The 21,476-nt window shown below is 42.8% G+C and overlaps 1 protein-coding gene across 5 annotated transcripts in view; it reads right to left on the bottom strand.

Moving 5' to 3' along the window:
- The window catches only part of thada (THADA armadillo repeat containing), a 115,078-nt gene that overhangs the window by 54,081 nt on the left and 39,521 nt on the right, over positions 1-21,476 (bottom strand). For all 5 annotated transcript variants that reach the window (XM_078272792.1, XM_078272794.1, XM_078272796.1 and 2 more), the window contains exons 27-29: positions 19,685-19,774; positions 14,786-14,917; positions 6,576-6,744 (exon numbers count right to left, since the gene is read on the bottom strand). In XM_078272792.1, coding sequence (XP_078128918.1) covers positions 6,576-6,744; positions 14,786-14,917; positions 19,685-19,774 — 391 coding nt within the window. The remainder of the gene's footprint in view (positions 1-6,575; positions 6,745-14,785; positions 14,918-19,684; positions 19,775-21,476) is intronic.

Below are 21,476 nucleotides of genomic sequence, written 5' to 3'. Positions count from 1 at the left end.
CAATCTTCACATCATTGTGTCACTGTTGTTTGTGGCACATCATACAACATCATAAAAGCAGTTTCTCATTTCTTTGAACAAGTTGCAAATGCTTTGGTACATCCATGCAAATGGTTATGTACAATTCTCTGCTGTTTCCTACATTATCAATTGCTTATGTCTTGTTGATCAAAATCAGTGGCGTAACGAGCCAACACCGGGCCCCTAAGCAGGATTATCAAGGCGGGCCCCCAAGCAGGATTATCAAGGCGGGCCCCCCTACTACAGCACGTGATGATGGCGCAATGTCCACAAGTAGGCTACCCTCAACAGGACAGGATAGGATACAGACACAACATATAAGAGATGAGATGACTGACAAAATCAGGAGTAGCCTACGCGCACCACAACAACAAAAAAACACTGGTGAATGCGCACCATAACACATGTATGACCCATACACAGATGACCCTTCTGGCTGCCATGGATGCAGCGTGTGATGACATCACAGCAGATGCCTGCAGAGGCTGGATAAGACACTCTAAAAGATTCTTTCCACGCTGCATCGCAAGAGAAGATATTTGTTGTGATGTGGATGAGAATTTGTGGCCCAACAGACAGGAACGTCAGGAGCTGTAGGAAGACTGCACTGTAATTCCTACAGCAATCCATGTACAGTTTTCCCCAAGGAGATTATCCTATGTTCACATTTCTACTTTTGTTTTTTTCTCTTTGTGCTATGCAGTGCTGTCTTTTCCTTTCTGTATCGCAATGACATGGTCTGTCAACAAATTACAGTACAAACAGTAAAAGCGTAAATGTCAATCTTGTCCAGTCTCTTGCAATCAAACTCCCACATACACTAAGGTGTAACCTACAATTTACAATAATTGTCATCAAAACTTTAGCCATAGTTTACATCAGAACATCCCTCCAGATTACACGGTTATACTGACAACATGACTAAGCAATTTGACTGTCTTATCCGTACACAATGACACAAGGACTTGTCATTCTGATGGCACTGACATGTTCATTGACACAGATATTTACTTTTGAGAGATGAACTAAGGATTTTGAGCAAGAGACTGGCTTTTGCAGGTAATCCATGGGGTTTTGCTATTTGTACGAATTGTTTTGGGAAATGCACATACTGTTTTGCAAAAGTCGAGGATGACTCGAGAAATGTACCAAAGCGACTGAGGAAAACTGTAATGTATGCTCAATTAGAACCACTGGTCATGTTGATAGGCTAATTTAGACGTAATAGACTGTTACTTGCATTATAAGGCTCAAATATGTTTTGCGGCTGACAGATTCTTTTCTGAAAATGGCTCTTTTGATAGTAAAGGTTGCTGACCACTGTTTTAGAACCACATCTTTCATGCGGCCGTGCGCATGAACTTCACTGTGCCTTCACTGGTTGGACCAGGCCTTTACTAGAGCCAGCAGGCGGAAACCATCACAGCCGAGTGTGACAACTCATACACCATAGCATGTGCCTGAATACCACTTTAGTAGACCAATAGTTCTCAAATTTAACATACATTAAAGTGAAAAAAGATATTGTAGGCTGGTTTTAAATGTATGAACCATATTTCTGGCAAAAAGAAGTTAAAAAAAACCTAAATCTTACAATAGCTTCATCCATAGAACTTAAATTCCTATCCTCGATGACGTAGAATAAGTTCATTAAGGAGAATGGATGGAAACTTTTTCTTTTCTGGTTATCAGACCTCTTCATTTTGTGTGTGAGAAAGTCAGCAGAGTGGTACAGCTTGCCTCAGTAGCTGTGATGGTTCCCAGCTCCACACTTGGCCCACTAACAGACAATAACAGAGGAAGTCATTTCTCCTCGAGCAAAAACATCTGCTACCCGTTACACACAAACACACACAGTGAAGTATATTAACATACATTAGGCATCTCCCAAGGATAAACACAATGTCCTCACCATCTCAGCATTAACACCCCGCCAGTGTCTGGTATACACGTACTGTAGAGACACACACACACACACTCCCTTTCTCTCTGTCCGTTACTTCTTTAGAAGCTTAACCATCTCAGCTTCCCATCTTACACGTGAGAGCAAAATATTTTACACACACACACACACACACACACACACTATCTCCTCTATCAGTGTTTCTGTGTGTGATGCTCCCCTCCACACGTACACTGCAGGCCTCTATCTCCGCTTTACTATGTTTAGACCACTTCTCCTGCAACTCTACAGCTCATGCTATGACAGTCCTACCCCAACCCCCACCACATCTAGACACTCCTTACATATCTGCATCCATCGGAGATGATGAAGGCAGATATATGCCCCCGCCTACCTACACACCTGCTATCTATAACCTGGTTACAGATGGCCCCTACAGATATACACTATCAGGACTACATTAAGTCTGAAAACCCCTTGGATCAAATGTTTTTATTCCATGTGAAGTGCTCAGCATAAGTGAATACACCCATGCTAAAGTTGACTAAAAAGAGGAATAAAAAAGTATCTTTTGGAAATTGATCTTAATGCCTTAATTAAAAGAAATTGGAAAAATCCAACCTTTAAGGACACCAATTTTCTTTGTGAATGAATAATGCATCGTATCGAAGCAGGCAGATTTTGATTTTTAAAGGCCAGTTATTTCATGGATCCAGGATACTATGCATCCTGATAAAGTTCCCTTGGCCTTTGGAATTAAAATAGCCCCCCATCATCACATCCCCTTCACCATACCTAGAGATTGGCATGGGGTACTTTCCATAAAATCATCTCTCAATATAAATCAAACCAGCTATTAGTTTAACTGAAATAACCATGCCAATCTCTAGGTATGGTGAAGGGGATGCCTCCTGTATTTTAAGGAAGAACATTTATTTATTTACGATACATTATTCATTCACAAAGAAAATTGGTGACCTTAAAGGATGGATTTTTTTCCTCTTTTTTTTTTTATTAAGGCATTAAGATCAATTTCCAAAAGATGATTTTTTTTATTCCTCTTTTTAGTCAACTTTAGCATGGGTGTATTCACTTATGCTGAGCACTGTATTTATATACAGTTGATGGTCCGGTGAAAACAGGTCTTTTTCTTACATTTTGAATGTGGGTAGTGCGTTAAGGCTGCAGCGGGGGGTGAGGGGGGGTGCCTCAGGGGGGAGCCGGAAATAAACGCAGCTTTCTGAAGCAAAAAGTTCTAAACCGATTCACTTTTGGAGAAACGCAACCCAACATCACCCTGCGCTGGCTTATCAGGTAACCGGCTGTCAGACATGACATTCCATTTTGAGGCGGTGGGAGAGTCCTGTACAGTTAACAGGAAACATCGCTGCCACAAGAAAGTTTTAAAACACGGAGGGTAAAAAAACGAAACACAAGCACTTAAGTGGCCAGGAGTTTCTGCAAACGCTGACCGTTTCCTGCAACAAGCTCCAGCACAAATTCAGAGTCCCTCCGTCTCTTTTCTTTTCCTCTTTCTCTGTGAAATGAAGCTGCCTTCAAGTGCGCTCGAAAATGCCGAGATCTATAAACAATCTCACGGAAAACAACTGTGAAATATATATACGTGTTTATATGTGACACTCCCAGCACCGCACCACCACAACCCTGCAGCGAATCGTTGAATCGCTTTGTTTGGTCTGAACGCACCCTTAGACCGTCACGGTGAAATTCCCTGCTTTTCAGAAAAAGAAGAAACAGAGAGGCATGAGTTTGTGTCCCGCTAGAGGTTTTCCATTACACCACAGTATCATGGTAATAAATGGGGGACACTCAACTTATTTTGTCTGGGATACAGTACTTTATTCCTCAGAGTTTTATATTATTTGAAAAATATTCCAATACTTTGAATATAGATTACCATTAACACAATACCATTGGTCGGAAAATAATGCAGCAAATAGAAACAAGCCAAATTAATAGAACAACTGATAACTTTAATATACAGACATGTAGAAAAATGTAATAAGAGTGATGTGTACATGTGTTGAGGTGAGCTATTTCTTATATGGTGCAGCAGAAGAGTTGTATTCATAGATCCAGTGAAGCTGCACACACAGTGTGTGAGGTATGATGGGCTGGCGTGTTTCTGGTAGAAGGAAAAAGGAAATGAAATGGCCAAGGAAGGGCTGCAGCATAAGCTGTGCTATAACCCATGCGGACATGTTCGTGTCTGTGTGGGTGCGACATACTCGACATCTTAACTCTCTCTCTTCTGGATGGGTAAAATCTCAAAGTGTGAATTAGTGAAGAGAAGAGCTAGAAACGGGTCTTGAAATTGGCACATGTAAAACTGCCAAATTGGGGGGGGGAGAGCATAAATGAGCCGTTCCTAAGCACCCATTTCCACCAAACACAGCTAAGCACAAAGAGTCTCTGTAATCTTTCTGCTGTAATGCCAAAGCTACCTCATGTGTGCATTTACATGTATACAAGTTACAAACTACAAAGATTCTCTAAAGGATGTGCCCGATAATAGAACAGCACCACTCCTGTCCTGAGAGTGTGGATGTGTGTTGTTGTCATTCTAATGGCGGGGGGTTTACTTTTAATACTGCAGGTGTATACAATTTGCTGTATAACAAAGTGACAAGAAAACAGGTAGCTGATGATACAGTACACACATGACGAGACATAGAAATGGTGACGATGAGACACAAAGAACGCGACACAGGACAAAGAAGCTACCTCATGACACAACAGTCAATACATAGGACTAAATTACACAGGGGCCGCACACAATGTGATCGCCCCCTTTGTATGGGAATGGGAGAGGCACAGAGAAACAGACAGCAGGATGGACAGACAGGAAGAAAAGACGCCAAGGACATTTTAAAAAGGAGAGACAGGAAGCAGAGAAACACAGAGGGGAAATAAATATATATATATATATATATATATATATATATATATATATATATATATATATATATATATGAGAGAGAGAGAGATGGCGCTGAAGACACAAATGCAGAAACAGATCAGCAGACATCTGGGGAAGCTCCACACATGGCGGCCATGACAGGAAAGCAAACTAAAATCCACTCTCCTCCTGAAATCTCCCCTAAGCCTTTAAGAGGCCCACCTCCCCTCCTCCTCATCCTCCTCATCCTCCTCCTCGCCACCCTTTGCCTACAGGACCTCCCTGCAGTCCAGACCGCTATCAAACCATAAGTGATGAGGAAAACGGTGCCGTTTTCAGTCTGTGTGTTGACCCTTCGGCCCGGTTCTTACCGCTCCACACCCCCTGCTCCCACACCGACCCCATCAGTGGTGTTCAATAAAAGGCTGGGGAAACTCCCGCCCCCTTTTTCTTCTGCGTGTGTTGATATTACCGGCAGACTGTTTGGTTGTGTTTGTCAGAGTGTGATGACAGAACTAAACACTGGTATTTACCCTGCGATAACCGCCTTGTCTGGACAGGCTCTGTGTGGAAACTGGGTGTGTGGGACTGACAGGCTGTGTGTGTGTGTGTGTGTGTGTGTGTGTGTGTGTGTGCCGAGGCTTGATGCTCCATATCTATCATCTCTGTGTGGGTGTGCACATACACATGTTTTGATAACCGCTTTGGTAATTGCATTTTTATGTTTTCTCTTTGTTGAGTGAAAACCTCTCCAGTCCAGCTGTGAAGAGGTTCATGTTTCAACTTGAATTAAAGGATTCTAAACTCATTAATACACTGAGACATTCGATCCTAAGAATGGTTGTAACTGCAAATACAGTACAAGGCTGCTTTTGTCAGTTCCAGATATGGGTTTATCATCTTATAAACAAGCAACTGATGCGTAACATACGGTAGCGTGTAATAACATATATGTGACATGCATCTCGTCATACTTTTTTCATTTTCGGCCTTTATTTTTCACAGGACAGATGAAGACATGAAAGGGGAGAGAGCGAGAGGGGGGAATGACGTGCAGCAAAGGGCCGCAGGTCGGAGTCGAACCCCGCACCGCCGCGTCGAGGAGTAAACCTCTATATATGGGCGCCTGCTCTACCAAACTGCGCTATCTGGGCGCCCATCTCTTCATATTTTAATAGCTACACCCAATTTCACCACTGTACACCGAGTTTGTTTTCTTAAAAGGGATACTTTGCCAATATTCAACCCCCTTTGTATCATAATAATGTTGGTAGTATGCTTACTGTTGACGTCATTGATAAAGAGGTATTTTTGTCCTTCCTATTTACACACATGAGGTGTGCAGAACATTAGAATGACCTCGGACTCTACTCTCTAGAATGCAGACCAATACAACGCCATCGCTAACTATGACTGACAGACAACATCCTGTCTTCCTAAATCCTGTCAAGAAAACCCCGATTACACGGACAAAAATTTTTTTTATTATTTTGATAACAACGCAATTTTCCATGACACTAATGCTGGTGTGTGTGTGTGTGTGTGTGTTTAACATACTTTAGAATCCTGCAGCGACAATCAGGGTCTGATTCCACCTGAGCCTTCCATCACTAAATAAACACTTGTGGTCATTTAAAGGACTTGTGATTACAGCCCCCACTGAAATGTTATGGCATATGTTATGTATATACGAGTGTATTGGTTTATGTTGACGTGTGCGTGGGTGCAGACCTGCAGCAGAGTCCCGTGGATGTGGTTGTGTTGGATTTTGGGTCCGGGCGCTGCAGGGAGCTCCTGCAGTAACGCGTTGACGGTGGATGGGACCTGGGTGACCAGCACAAAGGGGACGAGGGCCCGAGCCGCCATTTCTCTGGTCCGATACACTGCCGAGTGGCCGCATCTGCAGAAGACACACACACACACATACACACACACACACACACAAGCATTAGTGTCATGGAAAATTGCGTTATTATCATAATCATTTAGTCTTGTATTGTATGTAACATGGCATATGGAGGAAGTTGCAATATTTCTAATTTTCACAGGTCATGGGTTGTTGCTGTAACTGTTGGGTTTCATTTATTTCACAGCTGTAACTGTTATGAAAAATAACTTTACGGTGTGTTTAAAATTACTGTGAGTATTATCATTATTACTTTGTACTCCAGCCACATTACGTAATGGACAAATGACAAAATGACTAATTCCATTTGGACAGTTGGTCGTTATTTTTATGCGTACGTTATGTAACATTTCCATCTTCCTCCCTCTTTTTGTCTCTCTCTGCTATTGCGAAGGCCAAAAAGATCAGAACCTAAACAGCTCCCAGGCCAGCAGATGGCCGACACACTCAAAATCAAAAAAATTTGACAAAAATCATCTAGCGAGGAAATAATCTATTCAATGTTGGTTTTGACCACAGATATCTCTCTCCCTCATTTTCTTTCTCACATACAAACACACACACATGGCCGTTTACAGTATCCACTGCTGATGGTGAATGTGGCCAGTTACCCTGAGTGCAGGCTAAAATTAACCTTGTTTACAAGCTGATAGTCTTTCCTTATCCAATGTCATAACACTGCCATAGCTGACCCGAGGGAAGGACATGACCAAGACCTGAATGAGATGAGAGGAGGAGCGGAGAGAATGAGCTATGCTGCATTCACGAGGTGTTGGAAAATTGACCTCCCGACTGGGCAAAAAAATGAATGTGAATCAAGTCAGAAACAACAACTCGGAAAGTCAGCGACACGTTTGGTAAATGACTTGGCGAGTTGCCGTCACATTATGCAGTAAAATGGCAGGCTAAAGTAAATGTCGGGTTCATGGCAAGAAAAGTTTTTTTAGTTCACGTATTGCATATATATTGCATATTCTTTGCTCACATGTAATTTGTAATATGGTATTAGGTTGTGAGCGTTAGTTGCTGTCCACAAAGAGCGACCTAGATTAAATCGGAAACTTTATTTATAGCATTAGCCCTGATAACAAGTCAGGTAAAGCAATATTTTAGTGCTCGTTTGGGAATTCTGGGACAAAACCACTAATACTACGTTTCAAACTTGAAATAAACAATGAAAAAAAGGTAGTGCTTAAATGCTCGGAGAAAAAACAACAACACATCTTCTTTGTAGCATCCATGTTTTTTTCCACAGTACGACTTAAAGGTGCAGTAGGAAAGACTTATAAAACTAACTTTCTGTCATGTTTGCTGAAACTGACCCTATGTTCCAGTAGAACTACATGAAGCAGGTCATTTAACAAAAAAATATCTGGCTCTTCTGGCACCACCTATGTGTCAAACTCAAGGCCCGCGGGCCAAATCCGGCCCCTCGCACATTCTGATCAGGCCCGCCTATCAATTTAGGTTCACAATACATTTTGGCCCACCTAGTTGTGCGCCAAACCAAAAACATGGGAAACTGTTTTTCAACTTGCAATTACGCGACACTCAAAGCTGAACTCACTTTTTCAGGGCTTTATGTGGACCAAACTGTAAGTGAGAAGACTATATGAGACATGTAATAATTGGGTCAAAGATATTTTACTTGATGTGATTCTCTTTTTCCAGTGTGGCCCTTAGTGAAATTGAGTATGACACCCCTGACCTACAGCCTGTAGTGGGATTTGCAAAAATCCACAGCTCCCTCTTCAGGTGCACCAATCAGGGCCAGGGGGGGTGTCTAACTACGTGTCAATCACTGCTCATGCACACGCATTCATTCTCCCTTGTGGGGGGAGGTGCTTAGGAGACCGTTTTGGGCTTTAGTGGAAAGGGGGGGGAGGGACTGAGAAGTTGTCGATGATCCCATTTTTTGACTAAGTCCTGGATCTTCGCAATCCTACCTACGGCACCTTTAAAGCTCATGAACACACCAAAGTCAGAAGAACGACTTCCCAACTCGGGAAATGGCACCATCCGAGGAGCACAGGATTGTCTTTGGATCTGCAAACTAACAGTTCACTGCAGTGTATTTCTTAAATAACCTGACCTTCGTTATGGCGGTCACTGTAGCAGCTGTACTTTCAGCAGCACAGCTCCTGAGGTGCTGCAAGAACAGTAGCTGAACAGTCTTCCCCAGATTATGTCAGAAACACCACCAAACTATTCTGTAGTTCAATGGACAAAAATAGTTTTTAAGTGAGCTACAAGAACATGATCTGGGAAGAAAACGATTGTTGATTTATTCGTTTCATTCTGCTCATTACACATCTAATTTGGCTGCCTATGAGAATCACACATCAAAAAGGCATGCAGGGGAAAAACACCTAAAGAACAGATGCTGTCACATATTGATGCCCAACATAATGCTTGTGTGGCCTTTAGGCTGTGCACAGCATGAACGAACATTCTGTACAGATAGGGAATATGCACTGTCTGGCAGCCTCAATTTTGTGCAACAAATGTATTCAATGAGCTTTGAAAACATATTACAGTCACATGGGGGCACAGTCAAGCATACACTTACTTACACATATAATACACGCATACAGAACCAAGAGTCAAGAAGGACGAGGTCTGTGATGACATTAAAGCTGGCTGTAGAGGCCAAACAAGCAGCTCAGCTCCACTGTGGGAAATTCAGCAGAAGGTTCCAGAGAAACTTGGATCCATCACTTCAACATACCATATGCAGGGATGAAAAGGAAGCTTGCTTTTCTGATTTTGGTATGAGAGAGGGTGAGATATGTTAGAAGACTCAAACATTACAATCTGGGCGAAGGAAGAGAAACTGCAAAGCCCAAACTGCTAATTATTTTTTACATGTTCATTTTTATTTTCTGTATGCACAGAAAATATTTTGTCAACAAATCCACTGCTGTCAGAGACGGGAAAAGCCACGAGACTTGAAATCTATATGGACTTCAACAAAGAAATGACTGTTTGGAGCAACAAGTCAACTGTCAACAAATGCTCTTCCACCTGCTGTGAGCATGCCTCTCACACACACACACACACACACACACCTATTGCCAGACGTACAACCCAAGACCCTGAATCAAACACAGTTTGCATTCCTGAGCTCCACACGCCTGTACATGTGAATTTATGAGCAAAAACGTCTCTCTCACACACACACACACACACACACACACACACACACACACACACACACACACACACACACACACAGACAGACAGACAGACACACACACACACCCACCCCCCTAATGACCTACATCTATAAATACATTCCTTACTTTCCACCCCTCCCAGCCCCCACTTGGGGCCCATATGTTAACTATCTGTGCTAATTTGTCCCATTGAAACACTTTTGCAAAAGGAAATGACAGTTTGGAAGGGTGTAATTTTAGAAACAGGGCCGTCCCCTGTGGGGTCAGAGGCAGACTGCTGACTGGCATGGAGAGAGTCATCTGGGCCTCATTTTGCAGAACTGGGAGAATAATTTCCACCGCAGAGACTGTAGCATGTTCGCTAAATAAGTCCAAGCAACAAAAGTCACTGAAGACGAAGGGAAGTGGTGACATAAGTGGTGACATCATTAAAATCATTTTTGCTTCATTCAATTATATGGACACGACGTAGCTGTCTAAACACAATCGTTCTTTTACTTTGTCTGACTTTGAATTGTTCCGTTTACGATCAAACCACTATCTGTAGAACAATGAATGTTTTGTTGAATGGCTTTGGCGCCCACAGTGGTAGTATAACAAAAAAGACTGTGACAAACAAACATTTGCATTTCTTCACCTGACAAGCATCCCGCCCAAAATGTATGAAAGCGTACACATCTAGACACCCAATAGAACACAAAATAAAAATGTAGGGAAGTAAATTGCACTTAAGTACAGTACTTGAGTAAATGTACTTAGTAACCTCCGAGCACTGCTGTAATTCCATAAAAAAAAAAAAAATACACATAGTGGTTTAGTGTTTAAAAAGTGATAAATGATTAAAAATGTTAACACTCGCAAGGTGCCGCTTTGAGGTATTAACTTCTTTCACAGTCATTTGAATAAAACATAAATACAACTTAAGGGCGACAATACCTTAAACTGAACAAAACAAAAGTATCTACAAAGTAATAATACCGCACCAAAGCTGACCTACTGTTAGTAATTCTAAATGTTGGTGGGCCCAGATTGCCAGACAAGGTACTGTATCAGTTTACATTCGGAAATTTGATCGTGGAACAAAAAGATTAAAAAAAGAAATGTACTGTCCACTGTCCATGCAAACCAACAAGATGACAATAACATGAGCACTGAGGGAAAATATACCGCATCATATGTTGGGAAGGAAATGACGGTGGCCCTTTTATGAAGCCTCACATGGTTTAGGGCATTACTGTGCCCTTTCAAAAGAAATGAGATATGAGTCAGTGAGGACGAGAAAGGAAGGAAGTGGGGCAGGGAGGGCGAGGAGAGATGCCCGGACTGAATATCACAAGGCATAAATCATTATATCAGGACTCTGAGGCTTTAGCATGAAGCCAGAGAGAGAATGAAGAAGAGGGGAAAGAAAGAAGCTGAAAGAGAGACATTGGAAGGGGGTTAAGACGAACTTCAGCCATCTATTATATGAAAAAAAATGTGTCTGCTGGTCATCATCCTCCCCTTCTTTGTCGTCATTCTCATCCATCTCGTCACTCATAGACGTCATCATTATCCAGGCAGGTGTGACGCATTGCAAAGGCCAGGCAGCAAAAAAAGGAATGTCAAAAATCTTGCGGGGGTTGTTTGAGGGTAGATAGATAAAAAATGATGTGTGGTGTGATCGATGGGTAAAGGGGAAGAATTATTAGGCATGATGCGCCGTCCTGTCAACAGAAGAGGAGCCAAGCTACATCTGATCCCTGGAGGTGGCGGGTCAGATCATGTGACGACGAGAGGGAGGAAGAGGGGGGTGGGTGGGGTGGGGGGCGGTGTGACAGCCGTTGACCTCATGCAGACACGTCCGCACACGCCTGGGGAAGATGAGTCGGGGGGGGCTTGGTGAAGAGAAACACGGCTGGAGCCAAAGAAGTTAGAGCCGGGCTATATTTAACATTTCCAACATGTGGGCTTCATTTGGGTGGATGTGTGTGCGGCATACCTTCTCTGACAGCCAGCAAGTCAGCACTCGAGCTATCGAGCAGTTTACTGTGTTCACAATAGATGGGTTCTTAAAGGAGCTACTTAAAGACTCCACTAAACGACTGATTCGCTCAAATAAAAAAATAAAAAAAGTCTGGTAAACGTGTCCATCGGTGACTAGGAGGAACTGATTTTGAAGAACAGATGAGTTCTTTTGGAAACGTTGCACATTCGCAGCTCCAAATGGTTCATGTTTAAAAGGCCCTCTGTGATCCCACTTTCCTTTCCATTTGTCACCTCTGTCTAGCCAAACTTTGTGATTAGGAAAAATAAGAATAAAACGTCCCCAGTTTTAATTAACAGCATCATAAGCGGTTACTCATGGATATATTAGAGCATGGTTCTATTGGGACGCTTTACATTTGAGCAGGGAAAAACAGCTGTGGTTACAGTAACAGTTTGCTGTTGCGGCATAATGTCTTTTATTTATTATTATTTTGTGTGATTTTAATAAACAAGACTATTTTGTTAGTTATTTTAAGGGAGAGGACGGTGTTAAAGGATAGGTCCACATTTTCTCAAGACCTTCTTAAAACCCACGTGAACACACTGAAAAGGGTTTTGCTTGCTGTTTTTATCACCCCAAGCGTCAGGCTTCAGTTCTATTATCAGGTGCAGCAGATGAACATGTACCAATAATATTTGTAGACTTCGACATTTCAGGAATGTAAAGCATGCAGGCTGTAACCACAGTTACCCCATTCACCTGTAAGGTTTTTACTTCCCAGTAAACAGTGAGTGGAGTCCAGATAAAAACTAGTCACAATCTAATGAACCGCTGCCACACAAGACGGTACAAGCAACAATACAGAAACTCGCTGGAGAGAGACCAACTCAGACTACGGAGGTGTTTTGTCTTATTATTGCAGAAACATAAAAATCAGACCAACACGGACAAAAACCTTTTCATGTTTGGCCAATTTCATATAAGCTGGATTTACAGTAAAGAAATGATCTGAGACACAAGTTCATAGAAAAGATGCAGAGGCACCTGTGCAAACAAACCACACAAAAGACATACACACACACACACACACACACACACACAATGTTTAGTCTGCAGGTGTTTTGTCTTTGTCTATACATAGAAGGAGTTTTGGTTCAGAGAAACATTGTTCGAAAGGCTTTTCACGGCTGAGAGAGCAGGTCTGTGACCCTCTTGGATTTGATAAAATGCTAATGTTGCTTTTCAACCTTTATATGAGCGTTGGAGCTGACTGGCGACACATTCTCATTGATAGTGATGACACAAGGGAGAGCATTACACCCCATCAGAGGTGTCAAAAGTATTCACATTCATTACTCAGGTAGAAGTATACTGTAGATACTAGGGTTTAAAAAGACTTCTGTAGAAGTTGAAGTATCAACTCAAGCTTTTTGCTCAAGTAAAAGTATAAAAGTACTGGTTTCAAAACTACTTAAAGTATAAAAATAAAAGTAATGCAAGGGGAAAAAAAATAATATCAATATGCTTTTTTCAAATTAGACGGCAAGTTTTGGAAACAATTAGCTCGTGGTATTTGGGTGCGCAGAGCTTGCAGCGCATTCGAAAGGAGTTGTTTTTGCATCCAACCATTTCGAAAAATTCTTCCAGGGACGGACAGGGATGTAGAAGGGTTGGCTGGTCTTCCTGGCTACCGACCTCCTCGCTGGTGCTTGGTTGGGACATTTCGCTCGAGTTCTCTTGAGTCTCTGCCACGGACATCTTCGTACTAGATGATATACTGTCTATGGTACTAGGCTACATACGTCTGCCGTTTCCTTGCTGGAGTGTGACGGGACTTTTTTGACGCGTACAAACCAATAGGGTGTCGGAATGGTATATACATTTATACTTCTCATCCAACCACAATCAAATTCACTCTATCCGGATGGCGCGATTTATCTGGATAGGTTTTGGGGATTTTTGGTGGGTTTTTTTTTAACGATGACAAGCCGGAATGAAAACGAGCCGAACTGAAATAGGAGTAACGAGTAAATGATTTTATTTATTTATTTTAAACGTAAGGAGTAGAAAGTATAGATGATTGCGTGAAAATGTAAGGAGTAGAAGTAAAAAGTCTGCTGTAAAATAATTACTCCAGTAAAGTATAGATACCCAAAATTTCTACTTAAGTAAGGTAACGAAGTATTTGTACTTCGTTCCTTGACACCTCTGCATCCCATGGTCATGCTGCATTTTGCTCCGCTGCTCATTGAGCAGCTCTGCTGGGGCTCTTGGAGCAGTTAGGAGTGGAAATTCTTGTTTAAGGACACTTCCAACTCTTTTACGATGGAGGGGAGTGATTTGACAGATGCATAGTACCAGTGTGTATCCAGTGTGTGTACACTGTATGAAGACTGTCTATAATCTAACTATAAATCAAGGAATCTCTGTGGGTATGCGAGTCTCCCGCATGCGTAGTACAGCAGCGGGGGCGGGGAGATGCTACATCCCTAGACGGAATAGAGAGCCCAAGCATGTCTTCGCAGTGGGCTACCGGTGTCGTGCCAGAAGTCATCATCCGCCAAAAACTGATTGCTGTCTACCCTACATGCAAATTATGAAATTAATCGTACACAAACACGTTAGATGAATGCCTAGGCTCTTGGGCTCTCCAGCACGTTGTTTTGTTGCCAGCGGTTGTGCACATTGCTACAGCCGTTCTGCACGCTGCAATGCTTTAAGAGCGGCCAGGCTCCCTCCCACCCCCGCCCAGGCCACATCGCTACCTGGATGTGTGACAGCTAGATGAAAAAAAAAGGGGACACGCAGAATGTGTAGATGAGCCACAGCCGAGCCTGATTGTATAATTGTAAGAGTGTGTGTGTGTGTGTGTGTGTGGACTGAGACCCACCTAATGATGAAGGGCATGAAAGGAGCGAGACCCAGAGGTGAAGATGATCCATCCATGGGAGAAGGGTAGAGTCGACTGAGCACGAGCAGCAGCAGGAACAGACTGGGGTGAAGCTTCACATGACCACTGTCACTAAACACACACACACACACACACACACACACACACACACACACACACACACACACACACAGTCAAACACAGCTTTTCCCTTATCAACCTTTCACAGAGCGTCAGACTCCGCCTACAAGGGGCGCACGCTCTACCAAGTGAGCTAAAGGTTGCCCTAAAAAAACAAAATCTAATTATTTACAGGAGGAGCAGGATTTGTTTGTGTGGATTTTTTTTAATATATTTACGTTACAGGAACAGTTATACATTTTGAGAATTATGCCTATTACCTTTCTTGCTGAGAGTGATGAGAAGATCGATACCACTCTTTTGACTGTACACTAAATATAAGGACAGAGACCGCAGATGAGCAGCTTAGCTTAGCATAAAGACTGAAAGTAGGATGAAGAGCTAACCCTGGCTCTGTCCAAAGTTGAAAAAGTCCACCTACAGTACCAGCACTTCTAAAGATCACGAATGAATGTTACATCTTGTTTGTTTAATCCATTCACAACTGTACAAAGAAGTTGTGGTTTTACTTGGAGTTATGTGATGTCACCCCTCTCAGTTCCAGGGCCCTACTTACACGAATACGCTCGCGGGTGAAAACGTAAAAATATTTGATCAGATGTGCCTTTCGTGTAGACGGCGACGGCGTTTTTGGGGCTTAAAAAATGCAAAAAAAGTGAAACCACCCTCCAGAGTGGAAATCTTAAAAACGCTCCACCTTTGCGTTCCCGTCTAAAGGGTAAAAACGCACTGTGCGAGTGTGTATGTGTGTGTGTGTGTGCGCCGTGTGGTGTGTGTGTGTGTGTGTGCCGTGTGGTGTGTGTGTGCTGTGTGTGTGCTGTGTGCCGTGTGTGTGCCGTGTGTGTGCCGTCGTGTGTGTGTGTGTGTGTGTGTGTCGTGTGCCGTGTGGTGTGTGTGTGTGTGTGTGTGCCGTGTGGTGTGTGTGTGTGTGTGTGTGTGTGTGTGTGTGTGTGCCGTGTGTGTGTGTGTGTGTGTGTGTGTGTGTGTGGTGTGCCGTGTGGTGTGTGTGTGTGTGTGTGTGTGTGTGTGTGTGTGTGTGTGTGTGTGTGTGTCTGTGCTGCGTGTGTGTGCCGTGTGTGTGCATTGTTTGGAGCAAACACTCCACCTCCTCGTCTGTCAGCTTTTGTCGTTTCGCTTCGCGCTACTAGGGAGAGAAGTAGAAGGAAGGTTCTACGCAGGCGCGTGGCATACTGCGGTGCATACTACGTCGAATTGCACATTTTGTGTCACCATATGCACGCAGATTTCCCCCCCAAAACGCTCGTCTGAACGCGGAATAAAAAGTGAGAACGCAACGCCACTTTTGCGTTTTCTCTTCAGATCGTTTCTGTCTAAACATAGCCTCAGCTAAGCTAAGCACCTGCTAGCTCCAGCTTCATGCTGTGTTTAGTGTACAGTCTCTCAGCAGGACAGTGAGCGTATTACCCATAAGAATCACGTATAATCAACATTTCAATCCAAAATACAACAGGGCTGCATTCCTCTAGCACTTTGATACACAGTGCATATCTAAAACCACCCACACTCCAATACAGTCATCTCCTCATCCGTCCCTGAGCTGAGCTTTCTTTTTTGTTTTGTTCTTTAACCTCCCTCTGTTCCTCCCTCCAAATCTCATCACCGCCAACTGAGTCAGAATGGAAACTGTCAGTCTCTGCCAGCGGTTTCACAGTTTCACTCTGACACACTCGCAGTGAAGTAAAGGAGGGAGGGAAATGGAGAAACGGACGAGAACTCCGACTACAGTACAAAGTGAGGAAAATGACTGTTTGAACATCAGGTATCTGATATGGAGAAGCGCTATGCTCTGCTTTCAGAACGGTTTTACTATTTCCTGTCCTGCCGTCAGGGTCTTGGGGGGGGATGAATAAAGCGGAAAATCAACTCCCCAAAAGGTTTAGAGAAGGACTTTCATCTCAGTGTTAATAAAACCACTCGAACTCCAGCACCATTACCTTAGCAGTGTGTAAGGTAAAATGATCATCTTATAAAAAGGGAATATCATGGGAAACGAGGGTTTACAATGTGGAGAGCGCCTGCATTTAAGCTTTGTGTAGGTCTGTAAGTGTGGAAGGTCTGCTTTTACGAGTGTGTGCGTCAGGAGAGCAACGTGTCCCCCGGGCCCAGTCATTAGTCATGAGGATGTCATAGAACGGCGACAGAACAACAGACCCCCTGCGAAAAACAACTTGTGCTTCTCATTACTTCATTCCACAACACACACAGAGCCATCCGCTGGGACTGCCATAGATCGTCAAGATGGGGAATGTAATAGCAGCCTAATTAGTAACTGGTCTAATGGGTGTCAAGCGCAATGGGACAGGATGTGATGTCAGGGAGATAGGGTGGTGGGGTGGGGGGCAGATAGAGGTGGAATAGCAAACATATTAGGCCTTGTTGGGATACAGCTGGAGGCAGAAACACTTGACAGGATGAGAGAGAGACTCTTTGGCTTTTAACGACATTCTCAAATTCCATGTTGAGCTCCTCCAACTCCTCAATCATCTCCAGTACCCGGGTGTTTGATGAGAGGGTTATTTTAGTTTTACATCTTTTAAACAAGAGTAGAAACAGAACACTGACCTTAACTATTTGTATTCTTCATTTGGAAAGCAGTGAAGGGGAAACGGTAGCAGAGACTCAAAAGAAGCTCCAAAGTAAACTAAACCTTGGGTTTGCCGTTTAGTTTGCTGTCAGACAAATTAATCATCAGTTTGGTTTAGAAAATTAGAGAAAAGTTTTCTTTGGGAGTGAAAGCAGTGGCAGATAAGATAAGTTTGTACTGCCAATGAATCCCTGCACGGCAGTTTCAAATGTGGGCACTGACCTGGAATAGTTTCACAGATAAACCCGGTTAGGTTTGCTACACTGAGATAATAACATTAGGAATGTACAAACAACATTTTTCTTACTAAGTCAGTCTCTTTAGCTGCATGCTAAGATCTCTAAAATATTCATGTCCAAACCAAAGTTGGTGCATTTAAAAAGTGGCCAAAGACAGCAATAGGTGCATATAACGGGTGTTCACGGAGTTTGTGAGTCAAAGCAAAGGAGGTGACACCAAAAATGAATCCCAAAGGTGAAATCCAAAGCAAAGACACCATGAGTAATAATACAGGAGGAAAAAGATGATTCAAAACTGATACAGGTAGAAAATATAGAACAAAGAATGAGGAGATTCATCATTTCTAGCAACAGACCGTGAGGAGGGGGATGTGTGAAGTTCATAAGTAAACAAGAACTTTTGGACTATTTTAGTCTGGCTTTAGGCCAAGACCAGGTTTGAACATGTAACGTCGATTCACCACAGCTGCTTCCAGGTTATCACCCACCAGTGTTTCCTTTAGGAGTTTTTTTTTTTTTTAGCAGTGGGGGCAGGTCTGTCCGAACAACAACGAATGTGACCAGTTTTAGCCCAAAGGTTTCCGTTTCTGTGCCGCTGATGGGGGGTCGGAGTGGCGCCGCACTTCCACCGTGGCGTGGTGAGGGTCCCTGCATGTTGGCTGAAGCATTGAGAGCTTTGTAAGTGTACATACAGTTTATTGGGGGGAATGGTTTGTGGGGACGGTGCCGTCGGTGTTCGTCGTCCAGCTGGTTCGTGCCCGGGGTGGCGCCCGCCTGTGTGCATGGGCGGTGCTATAGTGAACTGTCTGTGCACGTGGACATTATTTATCGCTTGTGTAAAACATCTGATACACAAAAGAACTTGCCATGATCCAAGGTGTGGTTGTATAACAGACATTGATCCAGGATATTCTTAGCCATATGTATGCATGCACAACATGTTGCCTATCTGCATGTACATTACAGCCCCTTTTTGTGGACACCAGAATTGTTTTTTTATTCTTAATTCATTAGTACTTGTTTGGGGGGGGGGGGAAAGCATTTGTGGAGGATTACATAGTACATAATGTATATACATGGACTCCAAAGTACAACCTTATAGTTCAACATCTCAGTTCTATAATCTTTCCTATATTGGGACCTACTTTGGGAATGCACTTGTACTTAACTTCCACAAGACTGGTCTAAAACCACTAACAGCAGCTCTCTTGTCTCGTGTCCTGCTGTGTATTGCTACAGTATGGTGTGGTCGGTCTGTTTGGGTGGCGCGATATGATGAAATGATGTGGGAAGTCAGACAGCTGAGAGCTGGTTCCGTGGGAAATTTGCAAATGTTTCAACGAGGGACGAAAGGAGTGAGGGGAATTGTGAAAGAGCCGGTCTGCAAGAGCATTCAATTAATTAGATCCATATTAAGATAAGGCCGCCCAGGGAGCTGTTGGACGACTCAGAGGCTTTTAAAAGAGGGAGTTTGGGCTGTGCTGACAAAGATAAGGCCAATCAACCTCCACACTGCAAAACTAAATCTCAACGAGACTTTTATTTTATTCGGTCGTAAAGTCTTATTCTTTGAGCAAATAGTCAGTTGAGCAAGTGATATGATACAAAAAACAACACACGAGAACTCAATCTTGGGCAATACTACTTGATTAGAGAAAATAGCTGAGTTCAAAGTTCATGTTCCCACAATCTGTTATAGGACTGACGAAAAGTTCACCAACTTTTCCTCTTTGTTACTCCAGGAAGCCTCCGAGCACAAAAACACCACTGCTTAATCAGCTTAAGAAAAGCTGTTTCGTATGGCTTAAATGTAAGTAAAATTAAACCTATAATGGGACCAAGGGAGTGTGAAATGCCACGGCAAGGGCTGAATGTGGAGTGTGCATGTGTGTGGATTAAGGTGGACCACCTCACCTTTCCACCGTGGCTGCAGCCTCCTCCAGCTGGTTCAGAAGGAACGGATAGAGAGCTGGAAACCGAGTGAAAAACTCTCGGCCCGTCATCCTGAAAGGTGAGACAGAAGGAGCATGATCATTTATTTATTTATTTTTTTTAGCAGTAATAAGACCACTTAAACATAAACCTACAGAAATAAGGATTCTCAAACTGCGTGTTTGTAAAGCACAGAGCCACCAAAGTCATACAACACTATACTTTTTATAAATCTTATGCGCACGATATCCGTTGTTTATGGTGGTGGTTCCATATTTAAGTTTTAAGGCTTACAGATTTTTTATCAAAGTTATTTTGATAAAAAGTCTAGATCAAGAGTCTAGTGCCATGCTAGCGGCTCTGTGAGGCTCTACTTGGGCACAGCAGTGGTTTGAGCTAAATGCTAACATACTCACGAAGACAATGGTGATCGGCTGTTTAGCAGGTATAATGTTTACCATGGTTGCCATTTTAGTTTCACATGTTAGCATGCTAACACTCGCTGATTAGCACTAAACACAAAGTACAGCCGAGGCTGATGGGAATGCCATTAGTTTTGCAGGTAAGAGAAATTTAAATGAAGACCTGATGATGGTGCTAGATGAAAAGTCACCAACAACATGTCGTCGTGAGGTGGACATGAATGCCTGTACCACATTCCATAACAATCCATTTAATAGCTGCAGAGATATTTCAGTGTGGTCCCAAGTGACCACCAGTCTGATATTGGACTCCGTAGAGCCATGATGCCACTATTTTGTATATTACATGATGATTTTGTATTATGCATACTAGAATATTTTGAAAATGCAATAAGGAGATGTTAAAAAAGAAAAGAAAATGTGGTAGGTAATCTAATTAAACCACGAGCATTAACAACGCTATTAGTATTGGAAAGAAGCCCAAATTGTGTTGACGCTTTGAGCAAGTACACTGTATAAAAATGCAACATAGAATCTCTGCAGAGCGTAAAACTGATTGCCATCATATATCACTGTCCACATTTGATTAGGAATAATCAGGAGTACTGGTGGATTTACTTCGATGCAACTTGAATTTCAGTTAAATGAGCTGGTAGTTAGTCGTGATTAAATTAATATGCTCTGAATAAAAGTGACATAACAAGAAAAAGCAAGGAGCAGAGAAGAGGGAAATGATGGAGAGAGTATACCGATAAGACATGGTCTTGTGCCAAATACTCCCTACCTAAACAAATCCAGCCTTTGTGTTTGCTTACCCAGCTAGAAATTACGGTCACGTGTGTTTGTGCGTATGTATTCACTCATACACAACTGTCAATAAAATGACAAACTTTATATTTAACACTAGTGGTCTTGCTGCTGCAACTGCCATTCAGCCTCAAGGCCAATAAAGTTTTTATTTAAGTCTGCCTGTCTAAATCAAGTCGCTCCTAAAGGGAAGAAGTCTGGTCTGCCAAGCACATGATCGCAAGCCTGGAGAGATTGCCACATACACACACACACACACACACACACACACAAACACACACAACCTGGTTCAAGTTAGCAGCAGGCACTGTCATGGTAGGAAAGGGAGTCGTGTGTAGGGTTTTAAAAAAAACCTTTCAACCTGGATATGAGTCAGTCACTTCACAACCCAGAGGGGACTCAGATAAACTGCGAGGAGAACTGCACATTCTGACTGCATTAGAAAACGAGATAATGTAAATGATGTTCACTGTATGCATGTTCACTGTATTGTGTGCGTTTGTGCGCGCCTCGGCCTCCTCCGCTCTCTCTAATGAGAGTCTCTC

The sequence above is a fragment of the Sander vitreus genome, chromosome 17 (assembly GCF_031162955.1).
Source record: "Sander vitreus isolate 19-12246 chromosome 17, sanVit1, whole genome shotgun sequence".
Taxonomy (NCBI): Eukaryota; Metazoa; Chordata; class Actinopteri; order Perciformes; family Percidae; genus Sander; species Sander vitreus.
The sequence above is the reverse complement of the archived record's forward strand: the minus strand, read 5'-3'. Positions and strand labels throughout refer to the sequence as shown.